Raw genomic sequence first — 24,093 nt, 5'->3', positions numbered from 1 at the left:
ATGACTAAGACCTGAAAGGCAATTACAGCAGCAACAAAAATAAATAGATGGGACATGATTAAATTAAAAAAGATTCTGTACCACAAAAGAAATAATCAATAGAGTAAATAGCCTGCAGAATGGGAGAAAATATTCACAAACTATATATCTGATAAAGGGCTAATATCCAGAATGTACAAAGCACTCAAACAAATCAAAAAGAAAAAAACCAAACAACCCCAATAAAAAGTAGGCAAGGCCAGGTGTGTTGGCTCATGCCTATAATCCCAGCACTCTGGGAGGCCGAGGCAGGAGAATCGCTTGAGGTCAAGAGTTCAAGACCAGCCTTACCAAGAGTAAGACCCTGTCTCAACTAAAAAATAGAAAAAAAAAAAAATGAGCCAGGTAACTAAAAATAGAAAAAATTAGCCGGGCATGGTGGTGCATGCCTGTAGTCTCAGTTACTCAGGAGGCTGAGGCAGGAGGAGGTCAGTAAGAGAAAGGAAATTTTTCAATTGAAAAAGCAAGAATGTGAAGCAATCAATGATCTTCTACTTCTTTTCCTGATGAGGAAAAAAAGGAATCAGAAAATCCACCAGGGCTCAACTAACTGTTATGTAAAGCTTTCCCCAGAATTACCAGAAAACAGTACTTGTAGCAGGAAAAAGCTACAGAGACATTTTTATAAGACAACACCTGTGATACCTCCAGAGAAAGAATGCTTGAATGTTTCTTTTAAGAGGAGAATTTTTAAGGGTTTAACTAAAGCTAAAGGTTAGTAAGGTGTTTATATTTCCTTATATATTACCTTTGAAAATGAATTTCAGTAATAGTAATTAGTGATGTGTTTGTATTAATGCTTTGTCATTTTTTTCCCATAGTAATTCTTACTGAGATGTCTTAAGTGTATGCAAACTTCTGAAGTTCTATATTGGCAAGCTTTATGGAAAGTCTTGCCACTTGAATGCCAAAGTCACTGCCCAGATACCTGGTGACAGCTACCCAAATTGCACTAATATTACTAGCTTTTTACTGCAAATTCATTTTCTAAAGTGACAGGTAATAGAGACTGAATCAGCCTCGGTGACCCCTTTTGCATCCCTTAAACAGGTGATGCTCATGTCAGTCTGTATATTTTCACAGGAAGCCCCTACACCAGAATGTATTAGCTTCCTAAGTCTGAGGTAACAAATTACCTCAAACCGGGCAGCTTGAAACAACAGGAATTTATTGTCTTACAGTTCTGGAGGCTAGAGTGCAATATCAAGGTGTCAGCAGAACCTGGTTCCTCTGAAACCTATAGGAGAATCTGTCCTTGTCTCTTCCTAGCTTCTGGTGGCTTGCCAGCAATCTTGAGTGTTCCTTGGCTTGCAACTACATCACTCCAGTATCAGCCTCTATCTTCACATGGCATTCTCCTGGCATATCTGTCTTCACATGGCTGTCTTCTTAGAAGAATACCAGTCAGATTGCATAAGGGGCCCACTCTACTCTAGTTTGACCACGTCTTAACATCTTACATCTGCAATTATACTATTTCCTAATATGTCACATTCTAGGGTATTGGGAATTAAGGCTTCAACATATCTTTTGTGGGGGAGACACAATACAACATATAATACAAAATATAAACCTCTTGGGGACAGAGAGGTCTTATGTAATTTTGTATGCCCTAGGCCCAGCCAGTGTCTAGCCCGGAAGCTGCTGGGTAAACCTTTGTTAAATGAATGAAGAAAGTATATGCAAATACTCTGCTCTGTTCTAAGAAATGAGAATTAAGTCTGTTTATCCTATCTAAGAGCATCTACCTGATCTGGCCTCTGCCTTTATGTTTCCACTGTACCCTTACTAAAACTATACATTCCAGTCAAATGAGAACATTTGCTTTTCTTCAAATACCACATATTATTTCACTTCTTTCATTTTTACTTTTCTTCATTCATTAAACATCCTCTCACCCCCTAATCTCTCTATATCAAATCAGTGCTCTACTACCTATTATAAAATTTATCCCAAATGTTGTAGATGAATGAATGTTATTACAATTAGTTATTTTTACTTACCTCCCTGTCCCCCTATGATAAGACTCCATGAAGTCAGGGACTTAGTTGTGTTTATAGTTACATTTCCAGCACCAAGCACAGCACCAGAAGTGGATTCTCTTTGAAACTCTAGGCCTCTCAATTGCATGGCCTCTTTAAACCCTTGAGCCTTATGCCAGGCAATTTGCTGGGTACTGGGAACAAGAGGCCAGGGGGAAAGGGAGCTCATATTTATTAAGCACTTTTTAGATGTCAGGCACTAGCATTCTGGGTGAATAAGAAATTCATGTTGTACAGGTAATATATTCTTCTTTTTTTTTTTAAAAAAAAAGGAACCCTTATATTATAAAACCTTCAGACCCTAAAACCTGCATCTGCCCCTGCACAGCAACTATTATGATGAATGAAATAATTTAACAAAGCAAGGAATTCTAGCCATATTTTATGTGTAATTTAAATGTAATCTCTTTCATCAAGTCTTCCATGGACCCCCACCCAGAAATTATTTATCTCTATTTCAGACCCTCATAGCACTTATGTATTTTTTATTACTTATTATATTTTATATCAAATTATAGTTTTGTATATTTGTCTTATTTCCTCCACTAGATTAGAATTTCTCTGAGGACCAAATCTGTGATAATAATCTTCATCAATAACATAGTATTAATACTTCGCAAATAGTGTATGCTCAGTAAACATTTGAGTGGATATTAAAAGCTATCAATAATGTATTTGTTAATTAGTATGATACAGGCATTTAGATTTATTATCCCATTTAATCTTACAAAAACAATGATGTAAGTATCACCATTATTCCCATTTTAAGGATGGGAAAACAGGCTCAACAAGATGAAATAAATTGACCAAGGTCTTGTAGCTAATAAGTGGTAATTCTGGGTTTTAAACTTAGATGTGTTTCTAAAGCCAAGGCCAGGTTCTTAACCACTGCAGAGAAATAAATCATTCTTCAGGAAGTCAAATAGATATATTTCTTGTGCATAAAGAAGTCTCAGTTGGTGGAGAAGTGAGATATATGTGCATGTGTTTGTGTGTGTGTGTGTGTGTGTGTGTGTGTGTGTATTTTAAAGTGATAATATGCTATGAGGCCCCCAAAATAAAATGCTCTGGGAACACCACCCAGAATATGGCTAAATGCACTTTGGGGTGTTGTTGAAGGATAAGCTTGTTCAGTTGGAAGTGGGCATTCCAAACAAAGGAAGAGCACACAAATGGCACAGGAGAGTCTGGCTATCAAGAGGCACACAGGAAGTTTTGCATAATAGATAGGTATGGGGCCATAAGGAATATGTTGGGAGTTAAGATTTTAAAAGCCCATGAAGCCCAAATTATAAATCACCTCATATATCAGGCAAAAGACACTAAAGAAGATTTTATCCCTCAGATAGCATAGAAGCCATGGGAGCTGTAAAGAAGGGGAATGAAATGACTGTATTTGTTTTTTAAGGAAATTTCTCTGATAGCCATATGAAAGAAATAGTGCAAGGGTGAGAGACTATTAGGGATCCCTGGCAGAGGTCCAGGTGTGAGATGCCATGGAACTGATCTAAGGCAGCAATACCAGGATGATTTGAGGGGCATTTCTGAGGTAAAATTGACTGCATTTGTTGGATGATTGGAAGTACCAGATGAGACCAAAATGCAGAACTTTCTGATTTGTGAGACTGGACAGACACCATTGACCAGGATAAGAAATAAAAGGGAAAAAATGATTCTGGGGAAGATAATGATTTCATTCTGGTGAAATCTGAATAGAAGTGAATAGAAATTTGGAGTTTTGGAGACTGATCAGGGCTGGAGATATGAATTAGTGAATTATTAATATGGGAAAGGGTAAGACCACTCATTTATTAACTCATTCAACAAATATCAAGGCCTTCATCTGTGCCCAGGCACTATGATAGATGCTAGAGGGACAAGGGATTGTTGCATTCATTGAGGTTGTATTCTAGTGGGAAATAGGTAACAGACAAAATAATTTTACAAATAAACAAATAGAATAATTTTATTGTAAGATAAGAATCATGAAGGAGACATGCAGGAGGCTGTGATAGAAGATAATAGAGTAAGGGACTAGTTTAGATGGAGCAGCCAGAGAGTACAATTTAAACTGAGACCCAAAGAAAGAAAAGGATTCCTCCAAGAAAGAGCCAGTGGAAAGGAGCAAGAGGAGAGTTAAATTTCTCAGTCACACTAGCCACACTTCAAGTGCTTAATAGCACATATGACTAGTGGCTCCCATATTGGACAACCCAAACAGAATATTTCAGTCATCACCAAAATTTCTATTGTGGAAGCATATAGAAGAAATTTCATAATGTCAAATGCTAAAGAGAGATCAAATTGGAGAAGAACTAAAAATAGAGACATTCCTGTCCTCTCTCTTCAAGGTGAGTACTAAATATTTATTGAATAATCAAATGGAATTGTAGTTTTAGAAGTGGGAAACCCCCACTTCTGGTTTTCATTAAGCAAGTTCGTGTAATGTTAGATTTGGAAGGGATCATAGCAATTCCACGTTGCCATCCTCACCACTCTCTTTATTATATGATATGGAAACCTGTTTTCAAGGATACTCAGGGCTTAATGTTACAGTCAGAACTAGAAAACACAGGGTTCACTATGAAGTTTTTTCTATAATAATATGGAGGAATCCAAATTAGAGTTAAGAGAAGATCTGCAAAACTTGAATCTAAATATTTTTACTTTAACTAATCAAAGCCATTTTCCCTGAATCACACTAATTTTAGAGGGTTTGAAGATTTAGTAATTAATTAGAACTTCATAATACCATAGAGCTTCAACTCAAAAGATATTTTTTAAAATCTTTCATGGTATGTGTTTTGCCTTTAGAAAGAATATGCAGGGGAAGCCAGTATCACCCTGATACCAAAGCCAGTAAAGGACACAACAAAAAAGGAAAACTACAGACCAATATCCTTCATGAACATAGATGCAAAAAGCTTCAACAAAATACTAGCAAACTGAATCCAACAGCACATCAAAAAGATAATTCACCACGATCAAGTGGGTTTCATCGCAGAGATGCAAGGATGATTCAACATACGCAAATCTATAAATGTGATTCACCACATAAACAAAATTAAAAACAAAACCATATGATTATCTCAATAGATGCAGAAAAAGCATTTGATAAAATCCAGTACTGCTTCATAATAAAAACCCTTAACAAACTAGGCATAGAAGGAACATACCTCAAAATAATAAAAACCAAATATGGCAAACCCACAGCAAACATCATACTGAATGGGGAAAAGTTGAAAGTATTCCCCCTAAGAACTGGAACAAAACGATGCACCTTTTCACCACTTCTATTCAGCACAATACTGGAAGTCCTAGCCAGAGCAGTCAGGCAAGAAAAAGAAATAAAGGGCATCCAAATCAGAAAAAAGGAGGTCAAATTATCTCTGTTTGCTGATGCTATGATCTTATATTTAGAAAACACTAAAGACTCCTCCAGAAGACCCCTAGAAATGATAAATGAATTTAGTAAAGTCTCAGGTTACAAAATCAATGTACACAAATCGATAGCATTTCTGTATACTAACAACAGTCAAACTGAGAATCAAATCAATAACATAATACTTTTTAAAATAGCTACAAAGAAAATAAAATACCTAGGAATATACCTAACCATGGAGGTGAAAGATCTAATCCTATTTTTGAATATTTATTTTGCTAATGTTCTAACTTCTTAATGTTTTCAAACAATATTTTACCAGTCATGAAAGCTTGAGAACAAAAGACACAACTATGAAAAATAACTCTGTATGATGGTTAGAGTTTTCTTTAACTTAAGAAGATCACTAAAATTATTCCTATTATGATTAACAAAAATTATTTCTTTTATAATTAAATTTATAATTTAAATTATGATTATATTTATAATTCAAAAATTCCAAATGCAACAGGAAGCAGAAGCAAATACTGTCATGGATAGTATATATAGCTTAATAGGGAAGTTTTCAACCAAAATACTATGAAATATTAATAAAAAAGGGGGTAATCTATTTCCTTTTGCTTTAGAGATGAAATAATTATTAGAAGCTATGATTATAAAGAGTAAAAAATATGTGAGAGCAAGATATAGCTGCATCTTTATCTTTTTCAGAAATTTAGACAAAAGCAAATTGAGATGAAACATGGTTATTAGATTATCATATCTGATATGTGAATAAGAACTCCAACTATTTCAAAAGCAAACTGATTTATCTATAGATTTATGTTTGTGAGAATAAAATTATTTAATTTTTCTGTTTGCTTTCTTTTACCAAGGATATTATATGTAATCTTGGGTGCATAACTATTAATAATTCCAAGATTTACTCCAGATAAGAGACCTAAAAGAGAGTTTTACAAAGTATACATCCTAGATCTTGGCAGTTAAACCAAGGACCCTACGTTACAGCCACAAACAAAGCCCCTCGCTTGCAGCAGGAGTGTCGTTAGAGACCTTTAGAATGTTTAATTAAGCTCTTTGCAGACAAACTTGGGAGGCTGTAGAAAAAGCACAATGTGACATAAACACCTTAGGCTTACAAATAGAAGTTACTAGATTGACAGAGTCTCTCCTGGGTACAGAAATATTCAGTGCCTTCACATTATCCAAGTTTAAAGTTTGAATCCTTAGTTTGGCATCCATATTCTTTCCCAATCTGCCTCAGTCTTTAGCTTACCTTGATGCCAGTCCTGCACGCCATTCAAAGTGGGATATTCCGTGTTCTACAAACACATCTTGCTTATGCTGCTCTCTGGCCCTGGCCTCATGCTAACTCCTGAAATACCCTTTACTTTCCACTTACCTAGTTTCTACCCATCTGTCAAGATCTAGCTCAGATTCTACATTCTACATCACTTAATCTTTTTTTCTTTAGCACAGAGATCTCTCATTATCCACAACATTCATTTGGTACTTAACATATGTGACCTTGTCTTGTTGATATATTACTTTATGTGTGACTATTTGCTTTCCAAATGTCATAACTTGTAGAGAGTAAGGAAGTAAGTTAGCATTTACCAAGTACTTACTGTGTGATTTCAGTATTTTATATGTTATTTCAATCCACCTTCACAAGGCCAGAAAATAGATATTATTACTCACAATTTACAGCTGAATAAACTGAGACATCAAAAACTCCACCAAGGTACTCAAATATCTATTGATAGGACTATGATTCAAGCCTAGATCTATCTAGTTCCAATGCCCATAGTCTTTCCCAATTTTACAGTACACCATACTATACCCATCTAATAGAGTTGTTTTATCTCACACAGTAGCAACCACAGTATATTTAGTATATACTCAATATCTCCGTGGTGACTATTTTCCTGAAGTCAGCCTACCCTCTACTGCTTATTTAATGTCTAGAGCATATATCCTCCCTTGTGAAGCCAGATTTCTTAAGTGCGATTTTAACATCAGTTCCTGAAATAGCAGTTCAACAAAACCCCTTTAGCTTTGTGTATCTGCGTGATATCCAATAATCTGTTTGATTAATTATTTGACTAATTGACCAAAGTAACTAATTATTTGAATATGAGGCACACATTGTACTTCAGTCTTCTAAGGAGATAGCTCATTTAGATATCAGACATTAGTCATAATCAAGCAGCAGTTTTGAAGCGTTCTGTAGCTGACCTCCAAGCGATTACCTTTACTATGCCCCCCTCTTCAGTCATACTAATACATGTCTTCCCATTTTAATTAAAAAAACCTCTTTGATCTCCTACCACTATCTCCTTTCTTAAATAACATTACTCACATGAACACAGTTGCATTTATAGAGAAATGAAAAAAAGAAGGTTCAAGGAAACTAGCTGGCTCTTCATATATAACTTCCAACAACTAGCATCCCCTCATTGGGTTATCATGGTACTGGATCTGGACCTTAGATCTACATTCTCTGAAACTCAATTTTTGTCAATGTATCTAGGAGTGATCAAGCTTATGTGCTGTAATACAAAGTTATTAATTTACAATGGAAAATATATAACTGCTCAAGATACTAGAATGTGCTAAATAGCACACTACTCCCCATAGGGAAAGCACTGTGGGAAATCATATTTTAATGAGCATGTGGCTTGGTGAGCCTGTGCTCTCAGAGAGGGAAATGAGCCACCCAGATGACATTAATGGCTATTGTCATTGAGCTAGGAGGGCCAGATGAACCCATCTCATGTGTTACCTCAATGAACCAGGGCAGCACATTCATGTCAGTGACCTGGAGCTGGAGCTGCCCCACAATGCTGGAGAGATCGCCAAGTTCTTTATCCTGCCACCCTCCTTTCTTCTCCCAATTTATTCAGCCATGTGAATTCTATTCCTAAAGTGTAACTTCCACATTCAAACATGCCTTGATTAGTTCCCCAGGCGCTCTCTTCTTGCTTTGAGCCAAGGTCAGGGTAAATAATAATATATATCCTTGACATTGTTGAGAGGCTAATATTTTGTACTTTATCCTTTTATTTAGAGTGTAGCCTTTCAGGGTTCTAATTTTGCTCAGGGTCTCTGATCTGATCCTACCTCTGGGTCCACATAATCCTATTCTCTATGCAGCTATGAAATCTAGACACTGAAACACTAGCTCTTTGCCCTTCAGTCAGCTTCTATTCTCGGCACTTGCTTTCTTCTGATTTCTGCTTCACTTTCAGCTTCTGAGGATTTCTCTTACTCGCAAGCTTAGCCATGCATTTAAAAATATTTTATAAGTATTTTATTGAGAATTTTGAGCTGCTTTGTAATGAGAGGGGTTTTCAGAACATCGAATCTGCCAAATGACTGGAAATGGAATCTCAACGTATATCTTTCTTTCACACTTCTCAGTTTTCTAGATGCCTTTAGCTCTTTGTCTCCTCTGAGTTTTACCACTTTCCCATGAGGCAAACGTTATTCCCGCCATTACCTAAGCGAGGAGCTGAGCTACAGAGGACATGCCTGGGTGCCCACACATCCCTAAAGAGGTGGAACCAGAACTCAATGTCATTTCTCCTCACTTATTTTTTTTCTTTATGGATGAAACATATTGTCTCATTTTGTCTCTTATATATTCAATCTGTACTAGTTCCTAAAATTACAAAAATAAAAAGGGACTTTAAGGTCCTTTATCCTTCAGGACTATAAAGATTCACAGCAAAAATGGGTTGGTAAACAAAGTAATTTCAGAACAGTAAAGGCAATGATAGTGGTATGCTCAATGAAAGACCAATGTGGTTTCAAAAAAGAAGTTGTCAGTTCTTCTGCTGAGGGTGAAGGGGGCGAAAGAGAGGAGAAGGCACCTGGCCTCAGTCTTGAAGGCCAAGTAGAAGTTCATTAGATAGAGGAGAATAGCAGGAGAAGGTATCCTTCCAGGCAAAGAGAACAACCAGGATAAAGACGGTGAGGGACAACCTGGGATGGGAGCTATGGTTGGCAGCTTTGTATGACTGAAACATGGGGTATGAGGGAGCTCAGTGAAGTTAGGTATTGGAGCAATAGATGAAGGTCAAATGATGGGGAGCTTTGAGTGCCATGCTTAGAGGTTTAGACCTTATCCTGAAGGCATATAGATCCTTAGAAGGCTTTTGAGCAAGAAAGTAACATGGTCAGATAAGAACTTTTAGAAAGATGCCTGAAAACATTTTTATGCCTTAATTCCCACGACTCAACATAGCCTCTCACCAGGGATGTTTTAAGAGTTGACTGAAGTGACTTCACAAATCCCAGAGGCTCAAAATTCAAAGGACAGCCCACTAATGGTCATAAGAAAGTCTTCAAGTTTGAGTAGTCATTTTCCTTTTTGAATCCTGAACCCTTTTAAGCCACCTGGTATAAAGAGAGAAAGATAGCCCCTAACACCCTACTCCCTTCTCCTGAAAACATCCCACTGGCTTAGAGCATCCTCCAAGACTCCAGCTAAACAAGATTACACAGCTGGAAGTAGGTCAGCATGGCATCTCTCCAACTTTCCAGCATCCAAAGGTTTTGTAATTATAAAGGCTTTTTACATCATATTAAGAGAAAAATAAAACCGCACAAATGAATATAGCACATTTCATCTCAGTGATGATGATAAAAGGATAAAATCTTTTTAGAAAAGGGCTGGTCACTTCTTACTCTTGACTACTTTAGCTTATTGTTTATATGTCTCTGTCATAGCACTTGTCCTGTTCCTGGGCTTTTATAAGTGTTTGTTTACATGTGGTCTTCCTACCCCAGGCTCTTTAATCTTTGTATTCATAGTGCCTAACATGAAGTAGGTACTCTGTAGATGTTTGTTTATTGAAAGGTTGGATGGAATTAACTGATGGGCACACATGTGCACAGAGGGAAGTAAAAGTCAATGGAAATCAAGCAGTGGGGAGGGAGAGGAGGGGAGGTGTAAAAACCTACCTAATGGGTGATGGGCACACTAATAGCCCTGTGAGGGTGTTTCTAGATTAAATTAACATTTGAAGTAAAGCAGATTGTCCTCTCCAATGTGGCTGGGCCTCATCCAATCCATTTAAGGCCTGAATAGAACAATAAAACTGAGTAAGGAAGAATTTGCTGCTTCTTTCTGATCATCTTCAAGCTGGAACATCAGTTTTCTCCTGCCTTCAGACTCAGACTCAGCCTGGACCCACCATTGGCTCTCCTGGAGCCAGTAGGAATATACATATTCCTATTGTCCTGTTGGGTCTATTTCTCTAGAGAACCCTAAGCGGTACAGTCCTACAATCAAAAAAAAATCTGAATTCTGCCAAAACCTGAATAAATTTGGAAGCAGATTTTTTCCACAGAACTTCCCAATAAAGCTTGGCTTGACTGACACTTTGACCTCGGCCTTATGAGATCCTAGGCAGACAACCCAGTCAAGGTCACCCAGACTTCTGATCTATAGAACTGTAAGACAACAATGGGTATGGTTTTAAGCTGCTAAATTTGTGATAATTTGTTACTCAGCAATAGAAAACTATAACACTGACTTTTTCATCTTTTACCACTCTCCTTCCCTCATTCACTCAGTTTAACCACATTGGCCTCCTAGTTCTTCTTTGATAACACCAGGCACCCTCCCTGTTAGGATCTCTGTGTTGACAGTTGCCTCTGGCTAGAATGCTCTTTCTTAGATATCTACCTGACTAGTTTCCTCACCTCTTCAGTCTTTCCTCAAATGTCACCTTCTCAATGAATCCTACCCAGGACTGCCCCTGCTACAACCTATTCCTCTTACACTGCTCTGCTTTTCCTTTTTCTCCAAAATAATTATTGCCTTCTAACGTACTATATAATGAACTTATTCATTGCATCTATTGTTTATTAATGGCCTACCCTCATTAGAATGCAAGCCCACAAGGGCAGAGATATTTGCTTTGTTCACAAACATTCTAAGCATCTGAAATAGTTCCTGGCACAGTAGGTGCTTACAAAGTATTTATAGAATAAAATGAATTAATTCTTCATTAATTTACCTTTGAATTAATTCATCATATTGCTATGTGACATATCACTTACTGTGATGTGCATTTTAAACTCTTCCTCATAATAAGGCTAATCATAGATATTGCTTATGCATGGAAATGTGATAGCACATAACAAACTCTTTATATGGTCAGTAGTATAAAAATATATTGGATGGCTCTTTACCATTCTTACATCATTAAGAGCAGGAAAACAGAAGAGGACTTTCAGTGATTGGAACTGTGATATTTGGGAGATGAGGGTGGGTGATACGAAAGACATCTTGCTCAAACCTGAAGCTTACAGAACACATTTTTAAAACTGCTGATATAGAAAATTGAATTAGATGCCTTTTAATATTCCTTGCAATTCTATAATTCCATAATTTTATAACCTCTGCACAAAGGCAGTGAATTATTGGCTCAAGATTTGATCTCTCACCTTTTCATTGATGACCCTCAAATCTGCATTTACAGTCCTCTCTGAGGACCAAATACCTATCTTTTGTCTCCACCTGCTTCGGAACATCTCCACATGGATATTTCACCATTACCTGGAACTGGGTATGTCAAAATCACACTAATCCTCCTGACTCTGGATTCCACTCCCACCTCCTTTGCCAGTTATTTAGATGCGTTCTCTTCTCCTTTTCTAATGCCTGAGTCAATCTCTGGTCCCACTGCATCTCCCTTTAAATGTCTTCTTTCATGTTGCCCTTTTTATTCTCACTGTTGTCACCCTTGTTCAAGCTGTCACTTCCTCACTCCTGGATTACTTGGACAACATTCTACATGGTTTTCCTGCTTCTGTCCTATTTGTGTTTCCCTCACCATCAACTCCACATATGACCATCTTCCTCAAACAGATTTAAATATTTTTAATGCCTCAGAATCTTCCAATGAGTCCCTACTGCCTACAGAATAAATTTTAATTGACACTCAAACAAACAACAAACCCACAGGCTGGCACATAAGATTTTTTATGATCTGGCCATTCAATCTTGTCTCTTATCCCCAAAAATCCCTCCCTCCTTTTGTATACATTTATCCCGCTAAGCGTGGTGCTCAATGCAAGAACAGATGTTTTAAACAAAGGAAAAGTGGAAGTACAACTAGTTTAAGAAAATGTTTTAGAATTAAGGAATGATTTTGCATGGTATTTTGGTAAGTGTTAAGTAAGAAACTCAGACATCTGTCCTGATATCAGCCTCTTTCTTGATGTGCAAATGTATCTAACTTCGGGAAACCATTTTCATAGGTAGTGAATTGCTGCTATCATATATCCTAATGAAAGTAAAAGCAACCTAAATCTTGAATGGGTCACCCTGTGAGCTGTGTTCTCCATTTTCTGCAGGGAGCCCCGCAAGGTGGTCCTGCACAAAGGCTCCACTGGCCTGGGCTTCAACATTGTGGGCGGGGAAGATGGAGAAGGTATTTTTGTATCCTTCATTCTGGCCGGTGGACCAGCAGACCTGAGTGGGGAGCTCCAGAGAGGAGACCAGATCCTATCGGTGAGTACTTCTTTTTAGTCTTCATTCCCTCCATGTCTGAAACCATTTGTGAAAAAGGCACTTTCAGTTATGACACCAAAAGCACCTTAATTAAAAAGGAGAAATGGGTAGCGGCATTATGGTTTCAAGTGCATATCGCAGTTTAAATGATGTTCAGGTGCTTGATGTTTGTTGCATTTACTTCCCTCAGATAAAGGTGAAGGTGCTAGTGTTTTCTGAGATGTTAGATTTTTCTGAGACACATTTACATCTAAGAGAACATTGAGAAGCATGCCTTTTTAAAATGGTATATTACTTATTTTATTAAAAAACAAATTTGGGCTGGGCGCAGTGGCTCACGCCTGTAATCCTAGCTCTCTGGGAGGCCGAGGCAGGTGGATTGTTTGAGCTCAGGAGTTCGAAACCAGCGTGAGCAAGAGCGAGACCCCATCTCTACTAAAAATAGAAACAAATTAATTGGACAACTAAAAATATATAGAAAAAACTAGCCGGGCATGGTGGCGCATGCCTGTAGTCCCAGCCACTCGGGAGGTGAGGCATGAGGATCGCTTGAGCCCAGGAGTTTGAGGTTGCTGTGAGCTAAGATGATGCCACGGCACTCTAGCCCAGGCAACACAGTGAGACTCTGTCTCAAAAAAAAAAAAAAAACCAAACAAATTTGTCCTCCAAACTCAAGACCATACTATAAAAACAACACCATTATAATGTACATAGTTTAGTGCATACAGCTATGTAAGAAAATGCATAAGATAATGCTATACACAGTTTGCTAATGGTGATAAGTGATAGCAGCAGTACCATTTACCTCAATTTAAGAATTATCAGCAACAATTCATTAAGCACCTATTATTTATCAAGCATTTATAAAAGTAATTTTAAGACCATTTTATTGAGGTTTGATTGACATACAAAAAGCTGTACATGTTTAATGTATACAACTTAATGAGTCTGGAGATATATATATATACCCATGAAATAATCACCACAGTCTATGCTGTAAACATGTCCATTATCTCCAAAAGTTTCTTCTGGACCTTTTGATTTATTGTTTTGTGTGTATGCGATAAGAACACTTACATAAGAGCCACCCTTTCAGCAAATATTTAAGTATACAGTATTGGTAAGTAGAGGCACCACACTGTACAGTAGATCTCTAGGACTCACTCATCTTGCATAGCTATAAAAGTAATTTTTAATTTTCACAGTCACCCTGAATGGTATTACCCCATGTTCAGATGAAGAGAATAAGACTTAGAGAGATTAAGTAACTTGTCAAAATTTACCCAACTAGAGAGTCAGAGCTGGGATTTAAACTTTCAATTTTAATGTCTGTCACACCTACTCTCTCCCTTCTCTACCTCCAATCTTTCTTCCCTCCCTTCTTCCCTTTCTCCTTTCCTTCTGTTTTTCCTTTCCTCTTGCTTTCTTTCCCCATTTCCTTTTATTTGTTTAAATATTTATTGACTGTTTCTTTCCACTACATCAAGCTACTTCCCTGGTATGACAGGTGATTGAATCCAAGTGAGTGTTTCTGCCCATGGTGGAATTTTGGTAATAATGCAAATAATAATCGAGAATTACATAAGGAGCCAATTCTTATGGCTGAAATTATGGTTCATAACTCAACGAGGCATTTAATGTATGGTTTTCATTGTGTGCTTAGAAAAATTTGTTCTCATTTTATAGCCAGGATTTGTAGATAGAATTTTCTAAGTGACTTTATATTTATTAGCCATCATTTCAACTCCTAAACAAATGGCAGATTTCTCTCTCTCTCTCTCTCTCTCTCTCTCTCTCACTCATTCACACAAGATTTACTTAAATAGCAAACAGTCAGTTGACCTGAGTAAAGTGTCCGGCAGTCTACATGATGACCTTGATGTATGTGTCTCTGTGGTTCTCTCACACATGCAGGCCTCTGCCTACTCACTTTTTGCTTGCAGAGCTCTGAAAGGATGTTGCGTATTGGAGAAATAGGGTAAGGTTCCCTGACAGGACCTTGTTCTGCCATCCAAGAGCTGAGTGTCACCCCTTAACTACTTCCCTCACCTACTTCTTCAACACTTAAATGATATATAAAATATAATTGTCAACTATTAAACCTTATTTCCCACATATGTTTACATGTTTGTCTTCCTATACTAAGCGATAAAGCTCCCTGAAATCAAATTCTCTATTTTACATGATTTTGTATCCTCAATATTTAGCATAGTGCCTGGTACCTAGCAGTCTCTGAAAAAAGTTTATCGAATGAAAAAGTATGTTGTATAAATATGGTGGCACTTTAAGAAGTCACTATAGCCTGAAAGATTGACTCTAAGATTCTGTCTAAAGCACACTGACAGATCTTCATCATCCTGGCTTAAAATCTGTAGACTGGGGGACCACTCTGTCATTTCATTACAGTCAACCTGCATACAAAGCACTGTCACATACATTAATTCTAGGGATACTCGAAGACATTCTAAGTCCCAGGATACGTTATTATTACAACTCCAATTTTCAAAATCAGGAAAAGGGGATTCAGAAAGGATGCATGATCTGTCTAAAGATCCACAGCTGCTGACCATGAAGCTGGACCCACAATTAGGTCTCCTGGCCGAAAGTCAGTCTTCTTTCTCCTCATAGCACATTCTCTCTTCAAAATTGTGTCAACAGTCTCTATTCAGCACTTTCTTGAACCACATTCAGGAACACAGAACTAATACTTACATAGTACTTTCGGTTTAGTCACTATTATAACTCATTTAATCTTATAGCAACACTCTGCCTTATTATACTCATTTTAAGGATGAAGAAACTGAGGCACAGAGATGACATTAGACTCTCTAGTTCTATATAAATAGGAAATCCACCAAACCATAGGCTTCGTTTTAACCTCCATACATTCGATGCTGAAAATATTATCTGTATTTTTCAGTTGAAAGAGAAGAGGAAACATTTCTCTTTTTGGCTTGGTAAAATTTATTTAACCTATGGCTAGAAAGTAGCTAGTTTCAAGACTCAGTGTTGGAATTTCATTGATTAACACTGACAGAAAAGGAGAAGCTGGTTTCAGAAGCTCAAACATTACAAAATGGAAAGAAAATGGCAGAATTAAATTATTACATGGAATATGGAAAATAAAATATTTTACATCTACAACTTTCACTGGAAATATAGGGACAAGCTATACCTTCCTGGAAAACACAAAACAAACTCTACATAACAATCAAGAGCTAAATAAAAATGCAGTATGTATTAGGTCGTGTAAGATTAATTTGCAAATAAGTCATTCTTAGAATAATGTAGTAAGTTCAGAGAAGGAAAATATAATCCCCAGGGAAGGGAGCTGGGGGGTAGGTCACTGCTCTCTATTGTTCTTCATAGATAAGAGAGTTTGCTTAATAGACAATTGCCTTTCTAATCAGGGGCAGAATGTCCATTCCTATTCTCCAGAATTATTCTCCCACGCAGACTATAGAATCTTCCTACATAATTTACACACACACTGAGGAAAGAGAAGGGGCAGTAACACTTAAAACAGCATGTCATATTGTAAGTATTCAATCAATGTTGCTATTACTGTTAATAACTCTGACTTAAGAACAGATTTGATGTTTTTTAAAGAGTCAAATAATCGTGCATAAAGAAGGCTTCTTTTAGATAGTTTGGGCTGCTCCTTCCTTGGGATAGTACTTGGATTAGATCAGCGTTTCCCAAAGTGTGTTTCATGGAACACTGAAACAACAGGATTGTACTAGGTTCCTACTGTAATAGGTTCCTTGGTACAGGCATCTTCAGTGAAGAACTTCTCAAAAACATGTTTACCAATGTGCATTGAAAATCTCCTAGAGCAAATAAAATATATGGTTTCCCAAATATATTTGACCACCAAATCCTTACATAAGGAGTACTTCACAGGACAACAGTGGTGAGAAATGCTTGAGAAGATATTTTTATAGTTCCCATAATTGTTTCTTACATTCTTACCTGTACAGAAAAGAGAACTGGCCTTTTACTATGTTTTAAGGTTCTGAGCGCCATCTAGTGTTCATTCTTTGTCTAAACATATTACGTGGCAGCTTGAAGATGGAGGGTCCTGAAGCTCCCTTGCAGAGATTTATCCTAGGCCTCCACCTCCTCCCTGCCAGACTCCAGAACTAAAGCAGTCAAGATGCTGAGAGTTAAAGAAATCACCTTAGGCTACGTTCCATATCCATATTGTGAGTGATCTTTTCTCTTTAATTTCTCTTTTATGTGTTCTATTTCTCAGGAATTTGTTGTAGAAAGAAATCCAATAATTGAACCGTCTTCTGGAAGTATTCGTGGAGGAGAATTTAGGGCATTCAGCATGCAATGCAATCACATTAACTAGTGCAGAAGCCTCCTCAGGCCTTCTTTCTGCAGAAGGAAAGACAGAAATGCTTCCGTTATTGTTTGTTTCAATGTTTTGTTGGGGAAAAAATGTGGAGCAGAGCACACAGACGCAATACCCCTAGAAAGAGATTATTTCCTGTCTCTCCAAGCACTTTTAGTGTTTTCATTCCTCAGGCATCTAAAAAAGATCATCCCAGCTGACTTAACTCCAAAGCTCACACTTGATAGACTTAAAGTATTTAACTAACTGTGTTCCAAGATACATGATTGGGAATATGTGTTGCCTGAAATGAAATGCTGCAGCTGTTGAGGGGAAGGGACAACAGGTAACTGAATTTTCAAATTAAAATTTAAATTGCTTTGTTGATTTAGAAAGAGTGAAAATGAGTCACAGCTGACATGAGTGTTTCACTAATTCTCAGATTACCTTGCTATCTTCATGTTTAGAACAATGCAGAAGGGAAGGACTTTACTTGCCAGGCCCTTATTGTCAAGTTATTCAAATGGAATGTGAGCGCTGTGTACACTACTCACCACCTTGGGGTGCTGACAAGGTCACCTTATATTGTTACCTCAAATAACAACTCAGTCTCTTCTGGTGTTATGGCTGAAATACATCACCTCTCCCCAGCCCCCCTAAGAAATGGCCCAAACTATTTCTTGGATTTCCTAAGTGGTCCTCTTAAGAGCCTACAAACCTCATCCCTTCCAGTCATCATGCCCTTCCTTTCTGGCTCCAGCTCCTAGCCCCGTGGAGGAAACTTGCTATCATAGTTTTCAGTACTGAGGATTTCTGCTTAAGAGACTCTCTCAGTGTTCATAAAACAAGCACTCCCCTAGATATCAGAGGGGGTCTGAGGCCTGTGCAGAGGTAGTGAAAAGAGTCATCTCTCCTAATTCTTTGCTACTTTTTTAGCTTGCCTCCAAAAGCACAAGAGCTTAAACCAGAAATCTTATAAAATCTCTCACCTAAACAACACCTTCGGCTTCTCTTCTCTCCTCCTCAAAGCTTGGAGTCACCCAAACTCCGGCAAAACTCCAACTCCCCACTCAGGAGCAAATATCAATGAGGTTTCAGAAATTTTGAGGTCCTGTATCAGTCCAGGCACCCTGTTAAACTATGTTGAAGTGAAATCTAACCAAATGGAATTGATGCTGCTTGCTGGTTTTGAAAAGGTAAAGACATTTTCCCTAACTCAGACCAGTTAAATCCAGGTTTCTGGTGTAGAAACCATGTGGGGCTGTCTCCCCGAACCAGTATGCTTACTCCAGGCATCTGCTTTCTATGCTAACCCCACTGTCTCTAGACCCACTGACTCTTTAGTCTCTGCCTTTCACCTCTCTTGATTATGCAGCCCACCTGGACTTCTCCCTGCCTTGCTGGATTTGTCTTCCTGCCAACTCAGAGCCCACAGCTCCCCTGATCACAGGACCCATCAAATAAAAACAGATGTGGCCCTTGAAGAGGCTCTAAGGGAGATACTCTTCCTCAGCCTTGGCTTCAGAGCCCCGCCATCCAGGCTGACTCCTAGCCCACCTGCCAGAGGGTAGGGATCCAGCCGGGCCTGGTTATGCCCAAGGAGTCCTTCATTCCTGTTGACAGCCCAGTGCATACAAATGTACCCTGTCACATACTCCTAGCCTTTGGAAAGAGCAAGCTTTTTAAACAGCATATCTGATCATGTCCTTTCTCCCATTTCTTTAAAACCTTTCAATGGCTTTCTGCTGTTCTTAAACTCTAAAAGTTTTAACATGGCCTACAAGGTTATGCAGGGTCTGGCCCCTGCCAGCCTGGATGGCCTCATCTACACTACTTTCTCTACTCTCACTGCACTTCAGCCACCCTGGATTTTTCTTTACCTCTGGTCAGGGATGCTATTCAAAATATTTAACCACGTGGCACAACTCTGGCACCAGTCCATACAATGGATGGCCATGGTGCTTGTGGGGAGGTGGGGACTTCCAGACAGCCAGAGTTGTGGGTCACTTGGGAGGGTCAGGACAGCAGTTATTTACTAGAAAACCACATAGAAGTGTTTTGCTGTTGTAACAAAAGGAACAGCCATGTTGATGAGTGGGGACTGAGCAGCAACCTGGGCCCTGGGTGCTGAGCTCCCTCCTACAGCCTGTGCAAGTACTGAATTTCCGCTGAAAAGGAACTTGGAGTGAACAGGGGCCTTCTATTGCCTAAAGGGACTAAAGAACTTGTGAATTGCCCTATGTTTCACTTAGAAAGCAACCCCCATTATCTGATGTGGAATCTGGCTGTGTAATAAATGTTAAATGAAAAAACTCAATAAACTTTACAGGCACTCAGTAAACTTTATAGGAAAACAAAATTAATGTTGCTATTTTCTGATTATATTCCTCAAGTCCTGCTTATTTAATGTGTCATTAACAAGCTATATATCACAACTTAGAGAGATGCAACAAAAATAGTGCTTTGGGAAAGAACCACTTAAAGTTAGACTTGTAATAGATAACTCACAGGATGACTACTCAAGGATTCAAGTGTAAGCAGCCTTAAAAAGTCTGAAATTCAATTCAGTGATACCAGGGCCAGCTGTTCTTACAGTGGTATTTCTAAAACTGTATTCTATATGATACCAGATCTGTGACATGCTCCATAAAAAAAAGGTTCATGGTCCAGTAAAGGATCTTAGAGGACCTGCAACAAATAAAGAAATGCTATTAAAGTATTTTCAACCTCATTTAGCTAAGAACTGTTTTTTTTCCCCTGGAATATGAATTACTATAAAATGAAACATAGTTTTTGAAAATTCTGCCTTAAACTAATCTCCAGAAAAACTCATACAGGTGTTTTATTTGGAAAAAGTAACATTTGTAACATTTTCACCTTAAAATCTTGTTTGCAGAGCTCAGGGACATGCACTAAGTGCCAAAACTACTAGGCGCTAAGGATATGACATGAAAAAAATAGTTTATATAGTCAGTGAACATATAGCCTCATGAAGAGATACAGATACATGAATAGGTTATTTCCAATATAACATGGAAATGCTAATGGTCAGTTCCAGGGACCACATGGGCGTAAAGGAAAAGCTTTCCTTAGCCCAGCCTGGGAATGTGGAAAGGCTTCTGGAGGAGAAACTTCCCAAAAAAGAGGGCCCCAAGGAAGCACAAACAGTAGAGAATTAAAGATAACATGCCTAATATTTATTGAATATCTACTTAGCACAAAGCATTGTGCTGGATACTGCATTACGATTTCATTGAATTTTCTCAACAACATTGTTAGGTTGAGAGCTCAAAGAAGTTAAATAATTTGCTCATGATCTCACAGATATTTACCAATAACAGTGAACCACTATTGCCTCCAATTTCAAAGCTATGCTCTTTCTGCATTGCCAGCCTTCAGAAAGAAAATCGAATTTGGCAGTTTGCTTATGTCTGAGCCTGTCCACACTCAAAGTCTAATTAGTGGGAAAAAACATAAATGCCTAAAGTAATAAAGCATTTATATGGAGACATATGAGCCACTACAAGAAGCCATTATAAACATAGGCTCTAAGATTGAGGTGACTTAGACACAACATTTAAATCCTCCAATGCTTCCCTTGAGGACAAGACTGTGTCTTATTCATCTTTGCGGCCCTGTTGATTAACTTAGAACCCAGGTACTGAGCAAATGTTTAATGAATGCATGCATTACTCATCTTTGCCCACTTCTCTGAAGGCAGCTGGGAATCCTAGGGCCCCTCTCAGTTGTATTCATCTGGACCCCTGGCTCGTTGACCCCTTCTGTCCTGAAGATTCAGAATATCTTAAAGTTTTGAACTTTCTGGCCAACAGAATATATTTTCCCGTTAAAATAGATCCTTTCTTAATTGACTATTAGGAATTCCCATAGATCAGAAAAATGTTTATATATTCTATTACACACTAAATGCTAAATGTTTGATATTCGTTTAGAATCTGTTTGTGATAATATTCTCTTCTTCCAAAAAAATGTTTGGGTAGTTAAGAGTTCCTATACAAGCTTTAAAGGATGCATTAATACCCGGTCCTATGCCTTCTTCATGTAAACATTAAAAATGTGGTGTAACAGCTGACCCAAGTTAAAGGAGAAACCTTTGCAAAAAGATCTCAACTTTTAAGGAAGGAGTGATCATCAACTGAAAGTGGATTGATTTTTAGTTCCAATTTGGTTTTGCCTCTGAATAACCTATTTTATTAGCTAATCCCTAATAACCCTTACATTTGCATGATCATTTATATGTACAAAGTCCCTTACTATGAACATTATTTCATTTGGTCCTCATAGAATCCCTTCAGGATAGGTAGAAAAATGATCACTTTGCCATTTTATGCAAGAAGAAACTGAGGAGTTTAGCAATTTTCTAGCTCAAAGCCGGTTAGACTCCAGGCATAGGCCTCCTTCTATCACAACCAGCTCTCTTACCTGTAATGCTCACTGCTCTAGAATGTTCGTGTTGGGAATCCGGATAGTGAATTTACCTGCTGGAGTTCTTGATTCCAGACAACAGACATTGTCTCTGAGTAACTTAGATGAAAAAGAATTTATTGGAGAAATAACAGACAGCTCACAGAGAATCAGGCTAAGAGGACAGGGAGAAAATCCCGTGGAAGGACAGTCTGTTAAGGATGCTGCTCCTGAGACTGTCACCACTGGCCACGTATGGCGAGGCCACACTGCTGTGAAAAATCTCTATCTCTCCATACACCTTCCACCTTACTGCAGGAAGGCAAAATTGCCAGCTGGAATATATGATTGACCTGCCCTGCTCTAGCTGCTGAGGGGTGAGAAAAGGAAATAACTGCCACCCTCCAGCTTCTCTAGTGAGGGGAAAGGCTGTGCATCCTTTTATCTTGGATTGTTCCAAAATAAGAGGAATAGCTGGATACTGAGTAGCAAAATGATAAATGGCTTTTAGAGATCATTTGGCAGGCTATGCTTCATATAAGGAATTTTTTAGATCTAGGATCTTAAGAATCATAAGTGCTTTTAAACAATAGCATTATTTCTGGAGAATAGCCTCCAGTGGGAGGGGCCTAGGCCTGAGAGAATGAAAAGGGAGGAGTTGATGACAGGATAAGAGAGATACATTTTTTCTTTCTCTTTTTTTTTTTTTTTTTGTAGAGATGAGGTCTTGCTTTTGCTCAGGTTGGTCTTAAACTCCTGAGCTCAAGCGATCCTTCTGCGTCAGCCTCCCAGAGTGCTAGGATCATAGGCATGAGCCACAGCACCTGACCCTTTTTGTATTTTTTTTTTTTTTTTTTGAGACAGAGTCTCACTTTGTCACACAGGCTAGAGTGCCATGGCATCAGCCTAGCTTACAGCAACCTGAAACTCCTGGGCTCAAGGGTCCTCTTGTCTCAGCCTCCTGAGTAGCTGGGAGGCATGCGCCACCACACCCAGCTAATTTTTTTCTATTTTTGGTAGAGACGGGGCCTCACTCTTGCTCAGGCTGGCCTTGAACTCCCGAGTTCAAGTGGTAAGAAAGATATATTTTGTGCTTCCTACCTGGTAAAAAATTCACATAGTTTAATTATTATTGTGCAGGTCAAAATTCTGAGACTCAAAAAGGTTAAATAATTTGGTTAAGACTGCACAGTTAGTAAAAGAACTGGACTCCAGGTCTGCCCAACTTCAAAGTCAGTATTTTTTTCATCTTTCACACCAACTTCATAGATTGTATCAACTTTGACCATGTAACTCCTCTGCTTAAAATCTCTCCAAAGTTCCTGCTGCCCTTTCATCCAAATTCCCTCTTTCAATGACAGTGAATACAGATATCTCTTTTGAATTTTACTACAAAGGGAATGGAATTGCATGATAAGTAGAGGGTAGAATTTGTTTGTTTTTCTAACAGTCTTTATATGTTAATGGAAATGATCCAACAGAGGGGGGAAATTGGGAGTTTATTTATCAATTCACATAAATATATGTATATTAAGTGAAAGAGGTAGAAAACACTTTATATGTATGACTATAATTCTTATTTGTTAATTCTTTGATTTATTGAATATCTCCTATCAATGTGTTTTGTTTATTGCTGTGTTCCTAGAGCCTTTAAAAGTGCCTGATACCATGTAGGTGTTCAATAATGAAAGCATGACTGTCAAATACTATGCTGGACTCTATAGGGAATAGAGAAGTAAACATTGACATTGATCCATCTTCATGGGATGACAGCCTAGTAGACAGATAAGACATGAACATGGTTATAATGCATGGCACAGCACATATGGTAAAAAGGAAGAACCACTTTGTTTTACTCTTTTCATACTGATATTTTATTATTTAAAATCAATAATGTAAAAATAAAGAAGAAAGAATTAAGAGGAATGAACAAAGCCTACAAGTAACATGAGATTATGTAAAACAGTCAAACATAAGAATCATAGGCATCCCTGAGGATGAAGAAGAAAATGAACAAGGGCTGGAAAACTAATATGAGTGAATAATTGAGAAAAACTTCCCTGGTCTTGCTAGAGATTTAGACATCGAGGTACAGGAAGTTCAACAAACACCTGGGAGATTCATTGCAAAGAGGCAATGACATCAGACTTGCCAAAGTCAACATGAAGAAGGAACTCCTGTGAGCCATGAGGCAAAAACATCAAGTAACTTACAAAGGAAAAGCCATCAAGCTAACTGCAGACTTCTCAACAAAGACCTCACAAGCCAGAAGGGATTGGGGCCCCATCTTCTTAAACAGAACTACCAGCCTAGAATTTTGTATCCTGCAAAATTAAGT

At 38.1% G+C, this 24,093-nt stretch overlaps 1 protein-coding gene across 8 annotated transcripts in view; it reads left to right on the top strand.

Moving 5' to 3' along the window:
* The window catches only part of DLG2 (discs, large homolog 2 (Drosophila)), a 1,994,579-nt gene that overhangs the window by 1,639,841 nt on the left and 330,645 nt on the right, over positions 1–24,093 (top strand). For all 8 annotated transcript variants that reach the window (XM_012641828.1, XM_012641835.1, XM_012641834.1 and 5 more), the window contains one exon: positions 12,835–12,991. In XM_012641828.1, coding sequence (XP_012497282.1) covers positions 12,835–12,991 — 157 coding nt within the window. The remainder of the gene's footprint in view (positions 1–12,834; positions 12,992–24,093) is intronic.

Source organism: Propithecus coquereli, unplaced genomic scaffold (genome assembly GCF_000956105.1).
Source record: "Propithecus coquereli isolate 6110/MARCELLA unplaced genomic scaffold, Pcoq_1.0 Scaffold170, whole genome shotgun sequence".
Classification (NCBI taxonomy): Eukaryota; Metazoa; Chordata; class Mammalia; order Primates; family Indriidae; genus Propithecus; species Propithecus coquereli.
The sequence above is the reverse complement of the archived record's forward strand: the minus strand, read 5'-3'. Positions and strand labels throughout refer to the sequence as shown.